The following is a 26771-nucleotide window of genomic DNA, read 5'->3' as shown; positions in this document are numbered from 1 at the left end:
GTCGACTAATCCCACGTAGCTAATTCGTTGGAATTTGTTGTCCCGCTTGCTAATAAAACCGTATCTCTCGAAGCTCGAGCGAAAAAGTTCTCAAGGAAGTCAACGAGTTCGCGAGCAACGCGCGCGGTAAGATGATTTCATTATTCCACGCTTTATAATTAGCATCCACGCTGATCCCGGAGGAAGAAGAACGGCTCGGAGGCTTTCTAATGAGGCCGAAGTCCCGTGGAAGTTGTCGCTTCCGCAAAACGATCCGACAACAAGATTAATGCTGTCGGCGACGATCGCAATCATCCACGCGACACCGAGAATTTCTCTATCCATTTCAAAAACCGATCATTTTCCATTTTATCTTCTTAATTTTTCCTAGGGAAAATCGACCCGATTAGTTTGGTGACCGGGCCGATCGCAACGAAGCCGAACGATTTCTCGTCGCGAAAGTAATCGGTATTGGTGGCTCGTTACGAAACCCTTGGACACTTTCACCTGGAGTCTTGGTAATAGCCTGCTTCGTCCAAGTTTGCACGATCGTGTACGAGGAGGCACGAACAGCCACGAAGACGGTGTTGCGGTCTGCGTGTACGAGAAGCAGACATCCGTTTGTCTGGCCTCGGTCCGACCATAAGGCCCCAAGGCTGTTTAGATTGAATAAATGTACTCGCCTACCTTCCTCCCGCTCCAGACGCGACGTGTCTCGGTTTCGTTGACCCGAACTACCATTTCCTTCGCCACCATCCATGCATAATTAATTATGGATCGAGCCTGGTATAATTATTTCTGATTTTTATTAAAAACCCTCCTCGCTTTGATGCTCCGTGCTCATCCTCTAAACCGACGATCACTGGAGTCACTCGAATAATGAATTAAAGGGTTAAATAACCGAAACGTGTGATAATTTAGCAAGTTCATATAAGCATTCTAATCAGTCTGTTAAACATCGACGCGTTCAGTCGATGTACGAAAAGTCTCGTTCACGTTTGATCGAGTCTCGTCCCAGCCGCGATGGTAAGCGTCTTATATAAATAGAAGTAAAAAAGCATCTTGCTTGAAGATTTAACGTGGTAAACAGACGACCAGTTCTCTACAGGCTTGCCGAACGCATTTGCATAGTCCAGTTTGGCCAGTGACTCAGACGAGCTCCATGTAAGGCCCATCGATGAACGTCTGTTGGGCCAGCACGCCTACGGCCACGGCGAACGTCGTCCGCCTCTGCCTTTCCGAGATAAAAAGGTAAAAGAAGGAACCTCGAAAATGTTCGGGCCCGCCATCGATTTTGTAGCCACCATAAATACTTCGACGCGGAGGTTGAAATATTGGACCGTACGTCGAATCGAAGGGGGACTTGTGGGACTTGTTAATTCTGGAACAGCTTCTCGCGTAGAATATTGGTAGGTGGAGGAAGAAATTCTTCCCATCGATCTTGTCGCGTCGATCGATCCAGAAAGCAATCAGGGTGAAACTGTTGCAGTCTCCGACTCCATCGCGCCCACTTTTCATCCCCGATTATCTGCGTTCTTTGTTTCAAAGAAATAAACCGCGAAGAACGTCTTGCGAATTTTTGGGAAGAATGAATATAACAACCGGTATACATCCGTTAAGATTTCTATGATATCGTAACTGTATTTTCGGCTGTTTTCGAGAGACCGAACCGAGATGGTTGATTATTCGAAAAATGCTGGTATCAGCAGCAACTAAGGGTACCTGTTGTACGGGGTACCATCGGACGGATCTCACGTGCGCGCCGTTAAAAAGATATTGCCCCGTTCCTCGTCCACGTCCCCGGCTCGCTATTCCCGGGCCCGATGCGTGTCGGTGTGCGGTTCGAACGCTCCCGCCACTGGCCAGGCCCGTCAGTGTCTCTCGCGTTCTCGCACGGGGAACATCTCCGGCTCGATCGCGTTCCCTTCTCGCTGTATCTTCGTTTCTTCCTCCTTCGTTTTCTCCCGTTTCCCAGTACGCATCGTACAACAAAGCGTCGAGTTTGCCCAGCCGGTGGACGCGCAAGGACGCTGAGGAAACTGGTCCTCGAGGAGCGCCCGGCAATCCGACTAAATGATACTTTCCTACGGAACCAGCGAAAACTCTCGTATTTGTCCCTTCTTTCCCACCTTCCTTCTCCTTCTTCTTCCCCGTTTCTTCCTTCCTTCGGCTTCCCTTCTCATTCGTTGAATTTCCGATTCGCGGCCCTGAAGTGTCGTCGTGATCGATCGTATAGAAATGGAGACCGGATCGCGCTGGATACCGCTTCTGTGCTGGATATTTATTGTCGGTGTGGTGCAAGCAAACGGTGAGCTCAACTTTCCACCATGGTGAAATGTTTTTCATAATTTCTCCGAGAGAGAACTGGACGTGTCGTGAATGTTAAAATGTTGAAACGTCACGTGGTCAGTGGATGTACTCAAGGACGACAGACGTTCACTCGTCCATGGCGCGACTCGCGATCGTTCCGTCGACCTCGCCGCGATGCATCTCCTATTCCGATGTCTTTCGTTCTCCTTTTCTAGAAATTAGCGGTGAAAATTGTGCGAACCGTGGACGTTCCTCGTTCACAACGATTAGAGTTATTTCTGCTCGTCTATGCGAATGATTAAGAAACGAGAATTTATTTTCAACACACCAGAGGAGATTCAATCTCCAGCTCGACGAGATGTTGCTCGTTTGCCGAACGGATCGGTAGGAGGGCATAGAACGCGTTCACGCGAACTGCTGCACTTTCACGAACGGAAAAGCAGCAAGGAATTGCGTAAAAATTCTAATAACTCATTGTACGGGAGGGACGCGGTGATTTACGCGCGAACAATAACGTTACACGATGAATCACGCGAACTGTGTAAATCCCATTATTCGAGTCTCATTGCGTCTATCGACTCCGAACGTGCTGTTATTCGCTCACCGATTCATAGGATTAAATTAATTTCCTTCTACGCCGAGTCGAGTGCATTAATAAAAAGAACCGGTTTCGCGAAATTAAATGGGAAACGCGTTGTTACTGCGTAAACTTAATTAGTCGCGTTATCCAGGCCGATCGATCATCGCGCTTATTACCAACTGCTATGAATCGCCATGGATCCTTGTTTTCGATAAAATCGATTGTTTAAATTTCGTTCCATTCGTGCGACGAACGAGGAAATTCTTTCCGTCCGAGAAGAAAGGGAACGCAAGAAGGAAAGTGATTTTCCACGCTCGATTCTTTCTTTTCTATCTGTCAGCACCCCTGTGGGTCGGGGGTTAGAATTCGCCCACAGTATCCCCTGCTTGTCGTAAGAGGCGACTAAAAGGGGTTGATTAACGGAAAGACAGAGAAACGGTATCTCGGATGCAACAATGTTAGAAATCGCTTTCAACGCGGTGTTTCGATGTCTTTTCGTTTGCGGTTGCATACCGTAGCGAAGGAAATGAAAAAGCATAGATCGGGCGCGAGGCAAGAAACGCTTTCGATCGCGAGAGGGAATCGAGTTGCTCGATTAAAATAAAGTGGCCAGGCCGCAACAGTTCGTGGCAAGGTGAAGTAATAATCGGTCGCGGTTTCGAAGAATGGCCGCCGTGCCGTTTCGAAAAATCGCGAGATCGGCTGCAATCGATCGCGGCTAAAGTGAAATGCAGCTCGCGGAGATAGGCAGCAGAGTTCTCGCGAGTTTCGCGATCGGCTGAAACACGTGGCAAGGAATGAGGAATAACGAGAGTACCAAGGGTCGGTCACTGACGTACCCGTAGAACCAGAAGCTCCGCTTTTGCTACCAGTCAAAGAGGTTACGAATATTATAGACGAGCGAGCCTCGAGAAGCTCGCGTGACGTCGTTCATAAGCGTCACAATAATTCAGCATAATATTATGCAAAAGTTACAAGAGACTCGCCTTTCTATCGGCGATCAAAATGATCACGTATTCGCGCGATTGCGCGAGAGCAGATTGCATCTATATCCGGCGAATTGTACGACCGTTATTTTATTACGGCTTATTGGAGAAATTCTAGGTGTAATAGTTTTATCTCTGATCCGTGGGATAGAGCGGTAGCTTCGTATCCGGTGGACGGCTGTCTGTAAGCGAGTTCTCGCGAATCGAACGCTGCTTCGACAGGCGTTTCGAGGTCGCAGCGCATTTAATTGCGCGACGCTCGCCTTGTATGCAAAACGAGCGTTCGCGGAAAAGCGAATCGCGTGGGTGGAGCGGCAGTGTCGTGGACGTGTTCCCCGAAACGAGCACGTTACGAGAATTCGCGACACGGCAAGCTAACATCCGGCATAACAGGCGGCTTTCTTTTCTTCCGGCGCGGCGATACGGCGGAACAATCGGCGAAAAGAACGAGGGGAGGAGAAAGAAAGGGTCGCTGAGAGATAACGCGGACCTGAAAGAGAGGAGAACGCGAGAGGATCTTGCGGAATGGGAATCGAAGGTGGGAGTGAGAGTTGGAGTGAGGAATCGGTTGGGAGAGGCCATAGGAAAACCGGTTGCCAATCTGCGCGGACGTTGGACACCGTCGTCCAAGGGAGCTGGTGCAAAGACTAAAAAGACAGGGCCACTCCGGTTTTCAGCAAACCGAGCTAAGAAATGACAAGAAAAATAATTATGAGACGATCGGGGGGATGGACTGTCGTCGAGCCAGTCTGAAATCGAAACGATCTCAGTCCACGGGCTTTGTAAACGAATCGAGTCAGGATTCCAGATCGGAAATCCGATTCTGGAGCTACTTAGAAAGTTTACATGTCGGTCAATCTTGCAGGATATTTTCTAGCATAGAGAAGAATTAATAATTTTCCCCATTTTGTTCAGTCATCTAAACTTCAACGTTTTACGACGCGTTTGAGATTGGTTTTTCTTTAAAAATGTCCTCTCCTCGATGGACAATCTGTACAGTTACTGTGTCGTGTGTTGGGAGAGACGATCACCGGAGAGGATCGTGATCTTTGACACGAAATCCTTTACGTCAGCCAAGCATGAATGGTAATCCGTTGATGGAAGAAACGGGCTATCCATTCTTCGTCGCATCTTTAACGATCCACGGCACACCATCGGCTATGTTATTTCCTCGTAAACCTTATCCACCGTGAACACTTTTTCCACCAGCAACCAGCCATTAGAACATTGAAACTTTGAAGATTCTTTCCAACGCTCGAACTTCTGCGAAGCGATTTACATAATTAGCCTAAAGTTGCATCGACAAGAAAGCATCATCGCGAATTAACGAGCCATCAGAAGTCCTCGAAGGCTCATCAGAGGAGACGATAAATTGAATTTCTACCCAAATGGAGGGTAGAAGATTTATTTCGCTTTCAAATCGTTCCGGTGGGAATATAAAGGATGGTCTGTTCGCGAAAGCGACACGAAAAGGCTTACCCTGGTGGGCGATAGCATGGCTGACCTCTTCCCCTGTTGAATTTCAGCCTCTCTTTAGTTCACGCGGCTGTTTGCCCGGCCAAATATGGCGGATACCGGTCGAACCACTCGGCGTACACGCGTGTCACCGTGGGCTGCGAGGGCACGCGTGCCTGTGCGTGTGGAGACGAAGAACAGACAGCAGCACCCACGGGCGAATTCCTGACGTCCGACGATCGCGATCGTCCCACCATCTCGCCGTATAAGCTTCTTTCTCGAAGAAGAAGACGTTGGTCGTGAAAATTGTCCACCGGTACCTGGCCTCCATTTTAGGAGGTCGACGTCTTTTTACGGCCACGATCGTCACTGGTACGTGTCGATTGACACGTAAACAACACGTTGAACTCTTCTGTCAGGTAGAAGAGTGGACGAGGATGATGAGTCGTAGGCGAGGTTCGGTAGTTCAGCTTCAAGGATTTCCACCTACCGGATTTACGCATCTGGTACGTAACTTCAAGATGGCCTCGTGTCGCGTCCAGGGTAGTAATTTGCAGAAAAGGATTGTAATCATTTCACTGAATCGTTCTTCCCTTCAAACGATCCTCTTCCACGTCCGCCAGCCTAATTTGCCTGGCTAGCCTCGACGATCCGATCCAATGGTAAAGTACAAATTACGTGGGCGATCGTTAATCATTCGCGAGTCGTTTTCGACGGTACAGCGATCCTCGAAAGTTGCCAGTCATTCGTAATTCATTTACAAAGTTCGCGTTTCTCATTGAAGAAGCATAGCCTCGAGCAACCGATCGGGTTAGATTTCACGATTCATCCGCAGCTCCTCGAACGACCTGTCAGGCTTCTGAATTCAATCGTTTGATTACGAATTGAAATATTTTTCATTCAGTTTTATTCTTTGTGTAAATAATGTGTAATCTCCTGAACTTTGCGCTCGATCTCGACCGTTTCATTAAGGATACGGTGGAATTAATAGCAAGGCAATCGAGGAAAGCTTAAGCGATTCCCCGAGATCGAGCGTGAAGCGCAACTCGCCGTTGAAATGGGAAATTAAACGAAAAATTAATGCTAACGAACGTAATAATCGCGTCGGCTCTCGAAAGGAAGTGCCATAATCCCGAGTAGGAATAGGCAGACTTAATGGTAGAGGGGTAGAAATATAGTGGCGAAAGTCCTGCCTGCAAGGACTTCTCCAAGGAGATCCATTAGCGAACTGAAGAAAAGGGGGGAAAAAAGTATACGAGGATTTCCTCGATCAGATAGCGAAGTTGCTATAAAAAGATGCGACACCGGCTATAAAATAACGGCAGCGAAACGGCCGTTCAACGAAACTCACCCGCGGTGGTCGATCGTTTTCTATCTCCAACATTGAATTAACGAGGAATTATCAGAATAATTATAACGGTCGTTAACGATCCGCGTTTGCGCGAATTCTCGGTCGGCTCGATACGCAACTCCTCTTCCCGAGCAATTAAGAATCGAATCGCGAGCAACTCGGAGCGTACGCTTATGATCCGTGACCGATTTGCTTACGCCATTTTTACGCGATTAACGTGTAGTTGTTTTGCGAAAGTCAAGGTTCGCGGAGCGTACGAGTTCTGGTTGGATTTTAATCCTTGTTTTATCCGGCGAGAAATAGATTAGTCGTCGAAAACTTCCAGCCTTGGAAGAATTTTAGCTTAACTGAAGATCTAAGGATTAAATTAATCCTTCTCTCCGCGTTCTCATTCAAATTTAACGAGTCGTCACCTGACAAGCTTTCTTCAGGAAAATAAGATCACGAGGCTTGTTGTCGAATGATTTATACCATCCAACGAATTGGATTCTCCAAACAATTCCAGCAGTTTACGAGCAGCATATTTGTAAGGATTTAAAAAGTTGTTTCCTCAGGGAAGCGTGTCGAGTGTAGTTCGTTCTCCGGCGAACTAGCGAACGTACAAACGCATTATCGTCGTTGAATCTCTCGTATGGATGTTCCCAGACGAACTTCGTTCGTGCGTGTCTCTCCGGAGAGTGTATCAGAAAGCTTTTTATTTTCCACCAACGATCGTTACTTCGACTATCGAACGCGATAAATCTGTGTTTGCTCACGCTTTGCTCCAAACTGCACGCGCTAACTTTCGTAAATAAATTAATCGCGCGTGAAAGCGAGGCTGTTTTTTCTCAGCCTCTCGGAGCAAACGCGAGATCAAGATAAAACAACAGGCATATTCATATTAAATGTGAAAAGTGCTGATGAGTTGGCGTAATTCGAAATGTGATTCGAGAATTCACGCGTTATTTCCTCCCCCGTGAGGGACGAGAAAAGGACGGACTCGAGGAAACAATTAAACTCCGTGATCAGATAAGCGCGCGAGTATCCTCTGGAAAATGTATTCCGTACCTCGAGTCGTGAGCTACAAAGTCTGGATAATAAAGCGTGCCGGAAGTCGCCTGGAGATGCCTCTAGACCGATTCGATGTCTCGACGATGACAGGACGAGCCGTAGTCTCTTGTCCTTCGAACGACAAAGCGTCCTGTCCCTCCTCGAATAATTTTTCCATAAATTATTTCGTTGTTCACGACGCGAAACCTCCTCGTTCTTCGCTTCGTGCAACGAGTTAATAAGTTAACCGGTCGACTGCTACCAGCCTCGTCAATGACTCGCGATACGTGTTTAATTCGACCGTGTAATTTGGCTGAATTAAATTAAAATTATTCCAATTATTTTAAATAGCAAACTGAAGCGTTAGATCAACATACGCTACTATCGTAGAAAATGAATTTTCTCAGAACGGAAAGTTCGTTTTCACCTCTTCTTTTCTCGTAGAATCATCAGCGCGATAATTTCGCGACAGTTGTCGTACGAAGGTGCGATAGATCGGAAGAATGCGATCCGAAAAAATGGCGCGTCGAACGGCCGCGTAACGACGCGTGTGAACGTTTTATGCACCAGCGAGCCGAGGCGTAAAATTGTTTAAATAATCACATCAGCCCCGTACTGTACAAGAGCGGCGATTTAATCGTTCCCGAGATTACCGAAAATGTGCATAACGGTAATCGTTGGCTACGCGCATAATTCGTGCACGGATCGCCGACGCGATAAATTATTCATTCTGCATTTGGCGCGCGCAACCGATGCACCTTGCTCCTTGTGCCGCGTGCGTTTCGTGACTAGATCTGACCCTTCGCAACACCGCACCGTTGTCATTTGCATCCTTGCACCGCGACAATTTCTTCAGCTCGAGCAAAAACATCTCGGTAGCTTCGAGCAAATCCTATCGATCCAAGATCGACACGTTTTCGAAGTACAAGCAGGAGATTTCGAATAATAAAAAAGATCAGCTGTTCTCTGGGGAAATTGAAAGTATTTAACGTACTTTCAGCTTCGCGTTTTACATCGGCTCGCGAATGATTTACTCGAAGGCTCGTACGATTCCAGGTGTAGGCTCGTTATGCGACGCACGATCGATCGCTTCCGTGCTATCAATTACGCGCGACAGAGGCGTACAGTAGCGACGATATATCGGTTTTCGATTACGTATATACGCGTCATCCTAGGCGAAAGGGTTAACAGGTGGTTCTCGAAGACATCGAATCAAATTGAGCCTCGTATCTAGTGACATAATAATAGAAAAAAAAAAAAGAAAGCACAGCGTTCGTTCGATTTCCCGCGGTCCTATCTGGAGAATCCTGAACCGCTAATGATCATCGATGATCAGTGATTTACCGCTGACAGGAACGGTCGTAATCGGGGTCGGCGTGTAACCAAAGGAACCGGAATGAAATCACCGTTACGAAGTGTGTTCACTACCGCTCCTCTTTTATCACTCTCGCGGCCAACCTGCCTCGCATCGATTACCAACTTTCGATCCTGTTACGTTACGCATTCGCCTATATATAATACGATACATTCACGCGTCGATAGAACGGTTAAACGGATTCCTCGTTGCAATTTCCACACGGTGATATTCGCGAATAGGCAGCTGGTAATAACGGATTAATATCGTGGATCGGTAAAAAGGAGCGAACGGTTTACGTCAACGCGTTCGAGGAGGATCATTTGCAACAGGAAGTAGATAAATTTCCTTCAAACTGATCGTGTTGATCCTTCGCAAACGAACCGAGCGTCGCGTCAGTTGATTTATCATTTACCGATTACCATTTTCTTGGAATTTTGAAAGTTATACGGACTAAAGCTTGTTCGAATGGAATTTTTACCGGATTTCTTCTTACACGGAGATGTCAGCGTGTAAAATTGAGACGCTACTCGACTGCAGACGTCGAACTCGAGGCGATCCTCGAGGGCAGAGAGGATCTGTCGCGTGTTTTTGCATGTAACTCGCGCCGTGCAAACGTAGCATTGTTAGAGGGGAAAATAACTCATGCTCGCGCGTGCAGATCGAGGAACGCCGACGTACGCGAGGAGTAATTGAATTACGCGGAGAGACGGCGTTTGAATTAGTGGGGTCGCGTTGATGGTCGTTGGTGGAACGCGAGCGGCGAATTTATTTGCATAACTACGAAATCGTAGACCGTCGTTTAATTAACGTCCCGCGTAACGAGCCTCGCCGAGTATACGAGTGGACACGGCTTGGCTGGAAAATTGTCGCAATTAATATCGCGCCTTCTTAATTACGATCTCGATGTAGCGTGCCATGTAACAATTAAGAGCGAACCGATCTTTTTCGCTGTTCGATCATCGCGATCGTCGACCGCTGTAGATTCTGAACTTTGATACTCGGATAAATCGTTCTATGAAAATTAATGCTCGAAGGGATTTGGTATCGTCATCAGTATATATAAATGTCAAAAGAATCAATCGCGTGTCTTCCGCTTGGCAAATGTCCGAGTCATTTGTAGTCGAAGCGATCACCTTCGGAGAATATCGTGTCTCCAAACTGATCTTTCGATCGTTAGAGATCCACAGGGGTTCGGCACCCCTGCCGGCACTCGATCGGTTAGCCAGGAACAGCTGCTGGCAATGAAAAGGCAATAACGATCGTTATTATTCGACGTCGATGCAAATCGCGAACCGGTCAATTGCTTTCCTGGCTAATTAGTCGTCGACGAAAGCGTTCCCCTTCGCTTCTCGCTGCCTACAATGTTTCTAATTGCAAGGTGCGATCGATTTCTCACGCGGACTGCTCCACATCCACGCAAAAAGGGGTAACATCGCGCGAGGACACGCCTACGTTCGAGCTTCCTGTTCGACCGATATCCTGGGATGCGATGCGTTCAATTACCAGCTCGAGGATTAACCGGCTCTGCCCTTCTCCAATCGTACGTCTGCTGTATGTACAGTTAACGTTACGACAGACGAAGGATGGATTACGAATGCCCATTGCGTACTCTTCATCGTCATTGTCGTCATCGTCATTGCACCGGATTTCCACCTTTTCGATGCGTTACGTGTCTTACAAGGAAACCGACGTCGAATGCGCTATTTGTCATCGGAAGATTGATCGTTTCCACGATTCCACTCAGGAAGAATCTATGCAACAAACAGGAAGGAATTTCCTTGGATGCCGATATCCTTGATCTATGACAGGGTAATCGAAATCGGTGGAACAGAGAGCAGGTTACGGCACTATAACGCGTAATTACGAGCTTCTGCTCCTCTTTTAACACTCGGTTAGTAATGACCTGGAATTACTGTAATGCCAAGGAACGTACGTTACGGCAATTTACATCGATTCCTCTCTGTTCCCCGTGGCTTTACGAGACAGTTGGCGAAAAGATAGCGCGATAGGTGTAAAGGAGAAAGAAAGCGGAAATGGAGAACGGTCGATGAGGGAACACGATGTAAATTCGAGGTAAAAACATTATCGACGGTGAAAAGGATCGCGTTGAAAACGAACGGAAGAAACGTGAGAAACGAAGGGACGGGATGAAAAGCAAGGGTCACGGACCTCCTCGAAGATCTATGGATTTGCTTCGGTATCGCGGCGTTATCCGATGCAGTAATCTCGAAACGAAACAAAGATCGTCACGAAGATCCTAGCCGCTGAACCAAAGGGAATTAGAATCGCTTCGAAAAATGATGGAGGGGTAAGGGTGGAGCATCGCGATCGCGAAAATGGCGCGATGGAATTGCGAATTGGTAAAACGAGATGGAAAGGGAGAGGCGTAAGGTCGCAGGGCGGGAACAGGTCGGCATCGAGCTCTTGGTAAACTTCCTGAGATCTTAATCTCCGTGAAGCGAGCATAGGCGCAGAGGGACGAGAGGGAAAGTGGGAGAGAAGAGGAAGCGAAGGGAAAAGTAGAGAGCGGAGGAACGGAATTCTCAGAGGCAGGATGGTGCGTGCTTCGCGGATTTAATGGCGGAAAAGAGGAAACTCGGATAAGGATTGCGAGGATCTTGTAGCTCGTAGCAACGTTCACGGAACGAACACGATCACTCTCGAACGAAACGATTACTCGATAACGAAAACGGCTGTCCATCGACGGCATAAATTACAAAGACAATGGTCGGATGCCATTGTCGAAAAAACTGCGCTCTGCTCGTTGACGTTGAAAAAGCGAAACAGGAAATCGTCCACGCATCTGACAGCGGGCTAAATGAATGATACGGTGGACGGGAAGAAAAGGATCTGTCGCGGTAACCATCGTGTAAGGAGGACGGTGCGGATCGAAATGCGAAAAGAAGAGCTACCAGAGGGAAGAGAGAAAAAAAAAGGAAGAAACACGAACGATTCTCGGCATGGCAGTGGTCGGGGACCGAGGCTCTTTGAATCTGCTAGCCGAGAAAGAACGAGTCGCGAAGGCTTCGAGGGTAGTGTAAAAAGATGTGGACGTCGAGAATGGTAAAAAGAGCAAAGAGAAGGAAAAAGGAAGGAAAGAATAAGTTCAAGGTCATGGACCTATCTGTAAGGATAACTGCGTTCTGTAACGTCAAATTGTACGCGTAACAATGATACTTCGTTCGGATACCTAGAACGAAGATTGCGTCAATCGTGTTCGATCGATTCGACCGGTCCCAATTATCGGTACTTAAACTTTTTCCCGGATTACTCGAGCCATTTAACCGGCGTCGATTTAATGCACATACCGATGGCGAACGAGTTTATTCCTGGCTCGAGATCCACCGTTCGAAATTCAATTATCCACGGAGGAGGTAAACGATCTGTATAGGTTGCCAGGCGATTTCTCTTGGGCTTTTCGATTTTAACCGGCACTCGCCGCGACCACGCCGGATCGAGGGTTCTTGCATCGCGATAATGTAAATCGCTGGTTTTCGTGTATCATGCGGACATTACTCGCGAACGGTGAAAGTATCTATCATCGAGTTCCGCGAATAAACAGGCAACGATCCTGCTGAGACGTACACGAGTGCTGCTTTTCTCGAGTGCTCGATGTCGAGATGTTCGCTTTTCAAGGTCGAGACGTTTACGACTTTATGGGGCAATTACCGTGGTATACTGCAAGTTAGTTTGCGGCTACGCTCGACTTCTTCTTCCTTCTTTTTACTCATCTTTATCTTTTTCCCCGTCGACGTCCATCCAGATGGAGCGTCACGTTCGACTTTCTTCGGGACCGTTTTTCTCTACCTTTCAAATCGTCTCAGGTACTTTGACGATTATCGTTTTGCCACCGCGAACGTGATAAGATCTCTCTGTACCATCTTCGATCGCGTTTCCGCGCTGATGGATCGAGTGCTAATTAAAGGCTGTGCTTTCGATTAATTGCAGTGCAAAGCAAGGTGAGATGTTCCGAGCAATGGATGGAGGTCGACATCGTGAGGAGTAGTCCGCAGGCGAGGATATATCTGCAGCAGATGAAAGACTTTCCAGGTAAACGTCTGCGAAAAGGTTGCGTGTCATCGACGCGGCCATGAAATACACGAACAGGAAGCGATGCTTACCTGTGAATTTTACACGCTGAAACGTGTCTTCTTTTGCAGACGAAGCTTGCAAACCGCAACTGAACAATGGCGTCGCCACTTTTCGATTACCTCTTCTGGAACAAGACATGTTACGATGCGGTATCACCAGGGTCGTTAACAAAGTCACGGTACGATTCTTCGAAACATCAAAATTCATGTTCATCCTAATCTTTGCCATCGATTACTTCGTCTAACGCGACGAACCTTCGTGACTTCTTCTTTCGTTCTTTCCACCCCATTGAAATTATACCCGCACAATGTTCCATACAGGGTCAAAAGGTGTACTTTCATCGTATAATAGTGGAGGAGCCAGCGGATTCCAGTAAACACACGTTCACGGTAAAGTGTGTTATCACCGAGGTGGTTGTGAAACCTGGAATTTCGATCGTCGCCAATCATACCGCGGTTCGACGAAGCGTCCTTCCAGCAGGATTTCAGGAACCCGAGTGAGTACACCTGCCTCTTTATTTCCCATTCTCTTAGTGTTCATTGGCCCTGGTCAATGCAACAGCTGTTGAACGCGGCTAAGTGAACGTCGACGGGCTAACGCTTATTACATATTCTCATTGAGAGCAACTTTGTCCGACAGGTGTTGAATGCTTTTCACGAGTAATAATCGTGATTATCCTCGAAGCTTTCAGTCTTACCCATCGTCGCTGTCCGACATCGTAAAACATTATCCGTGCTCTCCGGAACGAAATAAAATGATTACCATTTCGATGGTACGGATTATTAATAAGAAAATATTCATCGTCTCTTCAAACGATCCCTGTTGCACCAATAATTATCGTTCGTTCACCCTTTAAACGGGACAAGCCGAGCTCGTTGCTGATAAAATTATACTTTCGCAAGTGATTCGTTCGGTTGGCCAGAGTTTCATTAAACGTAACCTCCGATTTCGAAATAATTGCAAGCCGAGAGGTATCAATTTATAGAACTCGGTAACGCTGCAAGAACAACGAGGCTAAAGTGTGGTTTGTAAACAGTAGAGATAGAAATTGGAATCGCAATGAGCTAACTGGATAGCCGGCTTGGTCGCTTTATTCATCGACTCCGCGGTACACGCAGCTGCCCGAACATGCGAAATGTAATTTTAGATGCGAACTCGACGCGTCACGGTTGTTCAACGCATTTGCATATCAGTTTGTCGTAGATAGATGGTAGACAGATCGCAACATAATTTTAGCTTGCAACCAAGTTGGATATGTCCGATAAACCAGTGGTCCTCTTCCTGCTTCCCGTCGCGTCGTCGAAACTACATTCTTCTCAAGTTCTCAGACATTAGTCTGCCAGCCAAAGACTTCATTTTTCCCTCGCGTTAATTTATCGACGTTAATCAATCGTAGCTCGCGACGCTCGTTACCGAGAATTCTTGGAAGCTCGGGATGTCGCGTACCAAGCAGAAAGCCGGAAAATCTTCGATTGTTGAATTATCACGCGGTATTTCGCGCGTATGCTCCTCGGTCTCGGGCATTCACGCACCAGGAGAAAATTCTTTCTCGATCTTGATAACTGTTTCTGCTTCCACGAAGTCGATGCAATTGCATGCCTATTCGATTCGATGCGTCCGTCGCGATCGAGGATATCGAAGGACGATCGATCGGCTGAGAATTCTTCGGATGCCCCTTTGAAAGATTCTTCTAAATTACATTATTTTTCTACTATTCGCTTTTATCTTTTACCGTCAACGTACTGCCGTTGACCCGTTCCTGTTCTTTCCATCTTGATCATCCTCTTCTGACAATAATACCGTTTGCAGCCTGCTGTTTTACGGAAACAGCGGATGAGTGTGCAGAAAGAGAAACGCGCGATTCGGGTCGGCAAAAGGATTCGATGACTGTCGATGTAGCCCAGGTCGTACGGTTCGTTAATACGTTTTCTTGTTTTTACCACTAGCAAACAGGTTAATTCGATCGAAACGCGTTCATCATCGTAATCTTACGATTCCATGTCGCGATGTGCCGTTTGTTCCCTGCTTTTTATTCGGAAGTTGCATTCGAACGCGTGTTTCTCAAGATCGATCGGTCCGTTTGCCAGATGCTCGCGTTTTCTTGAAAAAGAATTTACGACGACTTTGTCACATGAGAGAGGGTTTTAATCGTTTTCATTTCTCGTATCAGCGTGATCGACATCAGGGATGAAATCTCCGAGTCGGCACCGGTACCGATTTTGGGAGTCGGTGTCAGACAAGGAGGAAATCTGGTCACCGGAGAATTAAACGTCAGTCCAGGAACACCTTTGCAAATGGAAATCTTTCTGGACAATGGATCCGCGCCAGTGTACGGATTACTGGTTACCTACATGTTGGTCACCGACACTAAATCTCAGGAAGAAACTATAATCATTAACGGGTAATTGGATTCATTTGATCGTTGAGTATGTTAAAGGAAACAAAGAGCCTAGTTCGATCTGTCTTCAGCTGCTCCGTGGATCCGTATCTCTTCGAGAACTTCAACACGGTGGACGGCGACTTCCTGACGGCGAAATTCCGTGCTTTCAAATTCCCGGAAAGCACTTACGTTCAGTTTCGCGGTACCGTTAACGTCTGTTTGGACAAGTGCCAAGGGGTACGTCATCGTTCTCGACATGAACCGAGGAATCGTTAAAAGCAACGTTGATTACAGCTTATAAATCTTCGTCGCCTTTTCATTTCAATGACTCTTCGACTTCGTATTACAGATCGAGTGCAGCAACAATCAAATAGGATTTGGGAGGAAAAGAAGAGCCATAAACGTGTCGAATACCGATAAGAACAAATTGTTCGAAGTGACAATGTCCGCTTTGATCAAAGTCGATTTCGAAGAGGACGCTGTGGTGGACAAAGGTATGTCTCTCGAAGGTAATTTTCTTCGACTTGTGACATCGTTTATGATTAATTATTTCCCGGGTAGCCTTGTCTGAAATGTACATCAGAAGAGGAAAGAACAGGACGAAAGCGAGAGCTGTTATCGCCGAAGAAGTCCGAGAACAACCGGCTCCGACGACCATCAGGACCGAAGAGAGAGCTTTCATAGCGCAAGAAGTCAAAGAACATTTCAAGTACAAGCTTACAGAGACGGAGACGAGTGGTTCGTCGTGTAGAACGGTGACCTTATCCCTTCTTTTCCTCCTCCTCTGCCTCCGCAATTTTCTGTAAGTTTCAGGAGGAACGGTCCAGGAGCTGACAAACGATCGCTAATTGTAAATAGAACGCAGAGCTTGAGAAGCCGGGGAAATTCGGGACGCAAGGAGAAGAATCGGCCGAATTTCTCGCCGGAAGTTAGTATAATTCTTACTCTGTTTACTTAAAAAGAAACGGTGACTATCGAACACCTTAACGTCATCCACTTTGTGTGATATCACGACATGACCGACTGCCTCTTTCGCTTAACATTGTTCGAAGCTTTCTTAAAAAGTTTCGAACAATGTTAACTTCCAAGCCTCGATAATGTCAGTGGAGTTTTTTAAAAAATACAAGAAAGATCAATTTTGCAAAGAGAGATGGCTCGTGAGATTTCTCCGCTCTGCGACCGCCAGATTTTCACTCGTTCCCTTTCTTTTATCTCTATTCCGTATCATTTTTCGTACTATTACGCCCCTTAGTTGTAATGCTCGCGAATAACTATACAATATAACAGAGCCGTTATGCTGCCAGAAGAAAATTGGCCTTTGCGAGCGGAGAATACCGAAGAGACCTAGTCGCGCGACGAGGTGTAACAATGCTATGTGACTTAAGCAACTTAGACAATTACGAGGTAATTAATCGCTGCTACGATCCCAATATAATTATAACGGAACGCGCAAGTGTAAAATAACTCTTAATAAAGCGACAACGAACGCGTGGAGGACGCGTACTAATTACTCCGCCTCTGTGAAGAGGTATCTTAATTTTATAATCGCCTATGGAGAGAAAGAAAGAAAGAAGGTTAATAAAGAAAATGCATAGAAACGTACACGATATGCATACACTTGGAATGTTTAATGCTCATGTATACACAATAATCCCGTATAAAAAAAAATATATATACATATATAAATCTTTGATATAAAACAGCAATAGACAAAGAATAACGGATCAGAGAAAACCTGATTATACTTTCATCGTTTCAGATCATTGACATTATAATATTAAACGTATATTACATTCTAAAAATTCCAAAATTGCTTTCGGGTATGGGCGCGTTCAGTGCAGCGGATAAACTGAGACCGAGTACCACTCTGGTATCGATAGGATCGATCACGCCATCGTCCCATAGTCTAAAAAATAATTGAAGTGCACAGATATGCAAACTTTCTGGTTACAATTAAACTTACACCTACCTGGCACTAGAATAGTACGGGTTGCTTTCGTTTTCAAACTGATTGATAATCGTGTTCTTCAATTTCTCTTCCTCTTCCGTGGTATACTGTTCGACGTATCAAAATTTAACGTTGAATCGAAAGCAAAGAATTATAAATAATTAGTACCTCTTTTCCTTCCCGTGCACGTTGATCCTTCGTAATTTGTGCCATCACTCCGGCAGCTTGTTCCCCTCCCATCACGGATATTCTGGCGTTAGGCCACGAATAGACGAATCTCGGAGAGTAGGATCTTCCACACATGCCTGTATTAAAAAAGGGATATCAAAGAATGTGTAAAAATTCGAATAATCATTCAGCAGCGCGAGTGGTACCATAATTTCCAGCTCCATAGGAGCCTCCGATCATCACCGTAATTTTCGGTACTTTGGCACAGGCCACGGCGTTCACCATTTTCGCTCCGTTTTTTGCGATGCCCCCAGCTTCCGCCTCCTTACCCACCATAAACCCTGTGATCTTAAGATGTATCAATCAGGATTACAATGCCATAGTATCAACGAAACGTACCTGTAATGTTTTGTAAGAAAATAAGTGGTATCTTCCTTTGAGCGCAAAGTTGCACGAAATGTGCACCCTTCAACGCGCTCTCGGAAAACAGCACCCCATTGTTCGCGACTATTCCTACGGGATAGCCGTAAATCCTCGCGAATCCTGTAACCAAGGTTTCCCCGTACAGAGCTTTGAATTCGCGAAACTTGGAGCCGTCAACGATCCTCGCGATCACTTCTCTCACGTCGTAAGGTCGCTTCAGATTGGTACCAACGATACCATAAATTTCATCGATAGCATGTACGGGTATCTCGATCTGTTTCTCTAAATTCACGTGCATAGGTCTCTGTCTGTTCAAATCTTTGACGACCTGGCGAGTTAGATACAGGGCATGGTTGTCGTCTTTGGCTTGATGATCGGTAACACCGGACTTCCTGGAATTATACCTCTGCGATTTTAGTTGTGAAAGAGATTATACGTTCAAGTGTATTCCCTAAATTACCGGCAATGAAGCGCGGCACCACCCAATTCTTCGGCGGAAACGTCCTCACCAGTCGATGCTTTCACCAACGGTGGTCCCGCTAAAAAGATGGTACCCTGCTTCGCCACGATCACGTTCTCATCCGCCATAGCTGGCACGTACGCGCCTCCTAATGAAAATTAAATAGAATAAAGGCAAAGTATTTCTTCGTTATACGAGCAAATGAAATGCAGACCTGCTGTACAACTTCCCATGACCACAGCGATCTGAGCGATCCCCTTTGCGCTCATGTTTGCCTGATTGTAAAACGCTCTACCGAAATGCATTTTATCTGGAAAAACGTCTGTTTGTCTGGGCAAATTTGCTCCACCGCTATCTACTAAATATATACAGGGCAAATCATTCTCTTCTGCGATTTCCTGCGCTCTTAGATGCTTTTTTATAGTGATTGGGTAGTAAGAGCCACCTTTCACGGTCGCATCGTTTGCAATTATCACGCATTCGGTTCTAACAGGTAAAGGTCCTTTTTCTTTTAAGGGTATCTTTTTTTTTATTTTTTGCATCGAAAGTAGATGATACTTACCCTTCTATTCTACCAATGCCTGTGATAATTCCACCTGCTGGTACTTCTTCTTTCTCGTACATTTCGTAACCTGCTAATTGAGAGAATTCGAGAAAAGGGGATGTTGGATCAAGAAGCTTGTTAATTCTATCTCGTGGTAATAGTTTTCCTTTTTTCGTGTGTCTTTCCTTTGCCTTGTGTCCTCCACCTTCTACGATTTTTCCGACCGTCTCTTTTAACGTGTCCACCACAGCTTTCATTTGAATATAATTTTCCTACAAATTTCATTCGATTCAGTGAGGGAAAGAAGTTTTCAAACTTTTCGCGCTCATCGCGACCAGTCGCGCCACCACAAGTGGGAATGGGTTTTAATAAAAAGTTTCTATTTTATCTCGCTCTAATGATAACGGAGGTCGCTCTATTAATAGAGCAACATTTCTCGTATCGCTTTTGAAACAGTATGGTAGCGTTGATCGAAAATGAAAATTCGAATGTATAAGTTCCAGAAATCTTGTTTTAGGAATGAAATACATGCCTATTGTATTATCATTCTAACCTGGTATTCTGACGAGTTGGCGTCGTGCGTACTGCCGATAACAGTACCTTCATCGTGAAACCCTCTTGCGATGTAGCGCAAGTTTTTTGTTAAAAAATTACAATTTCGTAGCATATTTTATCGAAGGTGTTTTAATTCAACTATCTACTTTGTCGCACTTTACTCACAACAATTTATACACGTGCCGTATTGGAGTGCACAACAATATCATTCATTTTTTTTTGGAGTGAACCGCAGTGCCATCTCATCGTCAGTGAAATCATTCATTGTTGAATGAGCCATTCACTGAGGAATAGCATTCATTTTTTGGCGCTATTAATTTAAAATCGTGGCTAATTATTTATCGAAAGATTAGAATGAAGCAAAGTTTTCATTGTAAGGAGTATTGTACGGTAATTAGAAGAAGTCGAAGTTTTGTGGGTAAAATATCAATCGCCATTGATATTGTAGAATGTGACATAAAGATGGTAAAAGTACTCTAAAGGCATAAGGAGGTTGGTCCTATCTCGTCTAATGTGTAATACCACCATATTTGCGGTAGATGTCATTGCGCATGCATTAGTACGCAGGCATCAGTGCGCATGCATCAGTGCGCAGTAGTCATCTTGTGTTGCATCGATGGAACGTTTCGAAGGAGGAGTTTCAGAAGGTTTTTGATAAACGTGATTAGAATAATAGGCGTGTCTCGATTAATAATATTCGACAACAATTGTCATAAAAGTAAAGGGTCGGAAGTAGTTTTGCATTGAGTCTTAATAGTATTTCAAAGCTTTAGAAATGCCGGACACGTCCAGTATATCTCATTATCCCTTAAAGGTAAATATCGTTAAACGTTGTTATCTTTCAGAACTTGGAAAGTTTCTATTAAAAAACTATGCCATTTTCTACAAATTTTAATCAGCTGCACGTTGTAATTTCTTGTTCTTCTATATTTCACTTTCTTATCGCTTTTCCCTCATCGCGTTTGCGTACGGGTATTTCTGTCTGACATTTAGCGTGACCGATTACCGGAACATATGTCAGATAATCCCCTAAAATTATAATTACACTTTGTAAGATTGTTTACGTAATTCTTTCGATGATTAACGCTTTAAAAAATGAAATGTAGTTATGTGAAGGCATCCTGCAAAGGAATTCCATAACCTGCTTGACAAGTTTCTCATATTATCAAGGTGGCTTGTTGTGTATTACCACAAATGTATTATCACGAATTGTAACTTAGATAACTTACTGACTTTATGCTTTGAGATCATTTTTTATGATCTTGTCGGATTTTTTCAGGTGATATTTGCAATTCATTTAGTGCTAGTAACATGGTAAGGATAAATTATATGTATACTGTATGTTATCTTATAATTACAAACACTACAAAGTACTATGATAAGTGGAATGTGATATGTGCATTATATAGTTAAAAACTCAATTTTTAGGGGTATTCAGGGACATTGGTGTCCTAAATCGGTAATGTTTTATAATTTTCTTTTCTTCATTTGCTTAATGTGGGCTGTTCACACTATAGAATCGGATGAACCACTACAATTTGTAAGCAAATAGTATTTATTATCTATTACTTATCTACTTTGTATGTCTCTGTAATAGAGTTCTATATTTTAGGCACTGTTTATAAATGTACTTTCCATATTTTTTGATGTTGTAACGTTAGCAGTCTACTTTCCACCGACATGTAAGTTGGCTGTAAATATTATTTGATTTGCAACTAACACTTATAGCCTCAAATATTACATGATCGATTAACCTCCCTAAACAGAAGATGTATCTATCTGATCGCACAAACTTGTAGATGCATCTGAGAAGTTTAGCGCAGCAATTATGATCATAAACATGATTGTGCGCATTATCACGAGCGTATATATTCTTCGAATAGGCCAAGCAAGAGGCGGATGTTTAGCCACAATGTTTACTACAAGTCCTGCGATGGGTCAGTAAAGCATTGGGTACAAATCCATGTTTTGTAGAGCTGCTACATTGCTTCTTCAAGGTTTTGCTTTATGTAGGTGCATGAAATTCTTTTAAATATGCGCATTACGTTTTATTTCTATGCCGCTTTAACTATTATAAGCAGCATATGGATGCAATCGTTTTATGTTCAAATACTGTGAACTGTCCAGTGTATTGTCCCATCTATGTGGTTTATGATTTTGAGAACAGGTGACAGACGTTTATCTACGTTTTTGTATTTTAGGCCTTGGCCGACAGGATTACGAGGACATATCGCACCCGATCGCACAAAATTCTGATTTTCTTGGAGTATAAAGCTATAACGCGACGCTTTTTAAAATCTGATACGTCCAAAATTACGCGATATAACGATTATATTTAGTTTAACTCGTACGAGGTACGCGCACGCATAGTCTCGACACACTAAGTCAGTTTCTAATACCTCTATATTTTTAAATTTAACAACAATTGCATTCGTTGCAATATGAAAGCAAATTTTTACTAATATCTGTGTCTGAACACACCATGACGAGAAGTTCTATTATTGTACTATAATAAACTTTATCTCAAACGTTTTTTAAGTTAACTTGATATATTTATTCTATGATTGTATTTATAACATACGAATAAAAATTTTCGCTAGAATATAATGTTTATGTTCCCTAGGCTTTTATAAACCGTTTCTATTTGAAACACGAAGAAATTTTATTGATTATTTTAATGAAGTTTGAGAATTATTATTGTAGTTTATTAAACGATCGATGCACGTTTGTTTTTTAAAGGTGCTGAAAGAGCGAGGAACGATATTCAAAACGACCGCGTAGCGACAGTGGCGCGAATCATCGGAAAGGAGGGTGGCGCCACTGATGGACTATAAGGGCCGCATCGGTGAGGCGGTGTGGTTCAGTAGTGTGCGTGACCGTTCTGGGAGGAGGGTGGCTCCACGCGCGGCCACACCGCGAAACCGTGCCCACTCGCCTCAACCACGGACGTCCACTCGTTTTCTCGTCTCGTGAAAACATGGCGGCCAGCGACGACGAGCCGATGCATCTCTACGAGGTCTTTCAAAACTGCTTCAATAAGATCGCCAACAAGCACCCCGGTGAGTGCCGTCAGTAATGAAACAGTTATTTAACCGTATCGAAATCGCGTGAATTTTGTGCTGTGCGTGTGCCGTGTGAAAATAGAGCGACGAAGGAGTCTCTTGTGTCTAGTGTCTCTCGCTAAGCACCGTACATTCAATCTTGCCAGCGTTCCTTTGGTGTTTCCTCTGTGTCAACTGTTAATCTTTGCAAGGTGCAAGCTGACCCTAGTGTTGTGCATCGCACGATTAATCTCTCTCAATTTTCTCGAGGACCGTGCCGGATGAATCTCTCGACTGACTCGTTCCGTCCTGTGTTTTGGTTTGCTTGTCAGTGCTTTGGACAGTGCTGCCCCGTCGTAGTGAACTAACCCCCGGGAAAGATCTGTTCTTCCTTGTGTTGCTTGCATCCTTATTATCATTCTTTCATTCGGTATTCCTCGGAAAACGCGTTTATTTCGCTCGACTGGCGTACTCGTCGCTGAAAATATAGTCGACATAACCTAGATATCAGAGACTCGTCGCTCTCTCACTCCTGTCATGTGCAACAGCTTTTCGGTGACTATTGCGACACTTGAAGGGTTGAAACTGTGAAAAAGAAGTTTCAAGATTATCGAATATAGTCTCTTACATATTTTTTCAAATGGTTTTATTAGTTTTAACATCGTGTATCATTGAAGGGAGACTCAAGTTAAAATCTGGTCGATGATTGGGCGAGCTTCGCTCGTGTACCACGTGTCCCCGCGGCGGCGGCGACGACGCTGGAATCGTTAGAGGTTAATCGTTCGAACGTAATGTAAGAGACCATAAATTCGACTCTTTTTCTTGGCAGATAGCCCTGGAAGGTCTCTTGGAGAATGGACTTTGCGTGTTATTTTTCCTTTTATTTCTCTCTTTATATACACCTGTCCAAGAGAGAGAGAGAAAGAAAAACGTTACCCAGTAAAGAGATTCGCCATAACCGCTATACGAATCGTATCAAAGCGGTTCTCATTTGTTTTCCGCGACAATTTAAACACGTCAGTTTCAGGCACGTGTCTATAATATATTTTTCGTCGGTGCGATTATCGACGCTCGTGGTGTGTCGAATATTCTTATCTGTTTTCGAAAAACGATGTTATCTGGCGCCGTGGCATTGGCGAGCTTTGATTTATCTGCGATAACGTCGATAAGTTTTGTTAATATTTTACTGGCCGGTGTACGATCAAATCCCCGTGTAATTCCCGATCAAAGGGAATCGATTATTCGCATGTTTTAGGATAGTTAGCCAATCGAGTTTCAGGTGTTTGTTTACTTTGAGAATGTTTGGAGAACAGTAGAAGGGGTTGCTTTCCTATCCTACCCTTTAACGATCATTAAGCAATAAAAATCATTAATAGTTTAATAGATACAAGAGTCTAGATTATCGAGCGATAGTGCTTGTAATTAATATACAAACAGGGTGTAGATTTTAGCGAGATGTTTACTCAACGGATAAAACGATTTGAAAAATATTGTATCAGTTGTACAAGATCGATCGCGATCTTACTCATTTTATATTTCAATGTTTGAAACGCGCGGTGTCGGGTTCGTTAAGCGTCAATTGTCCCGACGAGGCGGTCGCCAATTGCCGGCAGTCCGGTTGATTCTTTGCTCGTTTCGGCCGGTTAATTTCAACGATTGCCACTCTCGGCGAAAACGCGGTGTACACAACTGTCTGTCTGATAGTTGCTCTGCTTTCCTCGAATCGTAACCCAGACCTCGTCCCCGTTCATTGTCCAATTTCCAAAGGGTCAGGGGTGATCGTTCAAGTCCAAGGGTATCTAAGAATACGGGCTCGCAAGGTAATTTGTTCGCACCTCGATTGGAGAATCGAGGAAAATCTGGTAGATTGAAACAATATTCGGATGAAAATGCAGGGGAACACGAGGAGCTATGAATTTCCTGGGTGTTCGTACGATTGCGTAGAAACCTATTACGATTCCCGGTGCGGTCGACGGGCAAACGAGCGACCGAATCGAAATTACGTGTAATGCGAGCGTAAAACACGAGCGTAAGATTTTAATGGCCGATTCGATCTAAAATTATCGGACGGTGACTCACGAGTAAATCTACCTGAAGCGGGAAGCACTTGTATCGCGAAGCAGCGGCCAGGCCGTAACAGGTTCCTCAAGAAAACAGTTAGTTAACTTTCGTTGGTGTTAATTAATTCTACGTAGAAATAGAAATCAATCGATGGAATTCGATAGATAGCCAATTTCTTTGCCTCCGCGGGAATCGAATGATCGCATCGATAGAAAAGCTCGTAAACAGGAGGGTGGCGATGGATCCTCGCGACTTGTAGGTATTCCGAAGACTAACCTGGTCTCGCTGGGAAATGCGAGCGATTCGATCTGACCCCGAGGAACCATTTCTGAAACTCTCGTTCCCTGTAGCGAGAGTTTCAACGAACAACCATAAACGAGCTCCAGACACAACACTCGTGACTTGCTTCTCCTTCTTTTCTTCCTCCCTTCATCTCTACTTCAGCTCATAATTTTCTCTCTGTTTCCCTTCTTACATCGGCTTTCTCTCTTTCTCCGAAGAGTTATCGAGGGAGTGTCACCGTGATGCACCTGCCTCTTGCTCTCTCTCTCTTTTTTTCTCACTCCCACTATATCCCTCTCTTCCTGTCCTCCTCTTCTTTACCCACCCCTCTACTTCGTTTCTCTTTCACTCGTCTCGATTTTTGGCCGTACACGCGCCTCGCACACGACTTCGGATCGAAATGGTCTTATGAAAATTCCACGTCGTCCTCTTCGATATAATGTACATGGATTTAACGATCCCTTAGTAATTGCTAACTGGGTGGTGAAGTTTAGCCTCGTTTCTTCGACGTCTCGGAAGATTCAACCCTTTGCCGTTGCGAGTAAAGGGTAAAATTGAATGTTGTTCAAAGGTAGACCTAGTATACTGTCGGGAATAAATGGACGTGCATGTCCTACAGTTTCGCTCGAAGAGACGCATCCCGGAAGTTGGAAGTAAATCAGGAAGAACGTTTCCCGTGTCCGAGTACTTTTCGATTGTCTGTTTAGGAAAGGCCAAGTCCGAAGCGCGTTGCACGTAGGGACGTGTGGTGTGGCACACACAAATCAAGGATGAGCATAATCTACATTTACAGCAGGGGCCCGATGAGCATCTGCTTCCACCCCTCTCGGCCTCGACCCCTCATCCCTCGACGCCCTAACTCGAGTCCCTTTCTCCAACAACCAGCATCCTCCCACTGTGCATTCTCCTTCTTCCGATCACGATCCTCTATTCCTTTCCTTCTCTGCCCGCGATTCTACACGCTTTCCATCTCGTTTCCTCTAACGAACGTACGCGTGTACGCCTCGGTGTCGATAGGTCATGCCGCGATCTCGGCGCATTATCACGCGTCTTATTATGTCCGATACGCCGGCGAAAAATTCGTAATCGTTCCTCCGTCGAGGTTTTCAATTCCCCCCTCTGTCTGTTTTTTCATCACTCTCGTTTATTGCGTCTCGCATCTTTTTGCGTTCTTCGCAAATTCTGCGCCAAAGATCTTTTTATTGTGTTGGGAATAAAAATCCGTCCGATAAGGAGACTAATGAGTCGGCGTTGGAATAAAGAAACTATCTTCGACGTTTCTATGCTTTGTGCGGAAAACGATGATAGTAGGTAGCTCCGGCGAAATCTTTCGCGCATCAAACTAACGCGGTGAAGTTTGAAAATCGCGTATATCTCTCGGGACAACACGAGCAGCATAGAAATTCACTATTGAAATGGAAGAGTCGTTGGATGGTTGAGAGTAGACTAGTCGGAGCAAAAGGGGTTGCCTGAAGTTGGCGAAACGATACGACTCGAATTCCTGACTAATGCAAGTCCCTCGTTACCGAACGCTCGCCGCCATTCGCCGCGCTCCCGTTATGGTCGATATGAATTTGCCATACCGTGAAACACCATCGCCCTGAAACTATCCTCTTCTCTTTCTCTGCCCCTGCATGCTTTTCTCTCGCGCGACCGTATTGTCGTACGTTTGGTACCGATAAATCCACGGGGAAGAGCAAAAGTCCATTAGCCGGCGCGAGAACTGGGTTACCGATAAGACAGAGACTTGCAATCGATAAGAAAAAAATG

At 44.9% G+C, this 26771-nt stretch overlaps 3 protein-coding genes across 18 annotated transcripts in view; 2 read left to right on the top strand and 1 right to left on the bottom strand.

Moving 5' to 3' along the window:
• The first annotated feature begins 1847 nt into the window (after nt 1-1847).
• On the top strand, nt 1848-17136 carry LOC114880384. Of its 5 annotated transcripts, none has more exons than XM_029196334.2 (9): nt 2973-5816; nt 10426-12079; nt 12996-13097; nt 13208-13317; nt 13460-13635; nt 15310-15540; nt 15609-15756; nt 15869-16013; nt 16081-17136. In XM_029196334.2, the coding sequence occupies exons 2-9, from the start codon at nt 11866-11868 to the stop codon at nt 16323-16325; spliced, it is 1371 nt and encodes a 456-aa protein (XP_029052167.1). In that variant the 5' UTR covers nt 2973-5816; nt 10426-11865; the 3' UTR covers nt 16326-17136. The 5 variants fall into 5 exon arrangements, with proteins under 5 accessions (XP_029052169.1, XP_029052167.1, XP_029052171.1 ...); XM_029196337.2 differs by lacking the exons at nt 2973-5816; nt 10426-12079 and adding exons at nt 12091-12720; nt 12811-12871; XM_029196336.2 differs by lacking the exons at nt 2973-5816; nt 10426-12079 and adding an exon at nt 1848-2287.
• The window catches only part of LOC114880380 (transcription factor 12), an 86373-nt gene continuing 75962 nt past the window's right edge, over nt 16361-26771 (top strand). For 11 of the 12 annotated variants that reach the window (XM_029196330.2, XM_029196322.2, XM_029196329.2 and 8 more), the window contains exons 1-2: nt 20343-20431; nt 22357-22676. In XM_029196330.2, the coding sequence (XP_029052163.1) occupies nt 22595-22676 (82 nt within the window). In that variant the 5' untranslated portion in view covers nt 20343-20431; nt 22357-22594. Of the gene's footprint in view, nt 16448-20342; nt 20432-22356; nt 22677-26771 lie in introns of those variants that run through there. The other variant, XM_029196320.2, reaches the window with a different exon arrangement.
• Nucleotides 17129-19830, bottom strand: LOC114880383 (methylcrotonoyl-CoA carboxylase beta chain, mitochondrial). Its single transcript, XM_029196333.2, has 9 exons — nt 19616-19830; nt 19081-19334; nt 18733-19004; nt 18519-18666; nt 18035-18450; nt 17842-17976; nt 17636-17772; nt 17489-17574; nt 17129-17425 (listed from the first exon to the last, which is right to left on the bottom strand). The coding sequence occupies exons 1-9, from the start codon at nt 19727-19729 to the stop codon at nt 17308-17310; spliced, it is 1680 nt and encodes a 559-aa protein (XP_029052166.1). The 5' UTR covers nt 19730-19830; the 3' UTR covers nt 17129-17307.

The sequence above is a fragment of the Osmia bicornis genome, chromosome 10, assembly GCF_907164935.1.
Source record: "Osmia bicornis bicornis chromosome 10, iOsmBic2.1, whole genome shotgun sequence".
Lineage (NCBI taxonomy): Eukaryota > Metazoa > Arthropoda > Insecta > Hymenoptera > Megachilidae > Osmia > Osmia bicornis.
Note: the sequence above shows the minus strand (reverse complement) of the source record. Positions and strands in the feature narration are given on the sequence as shown.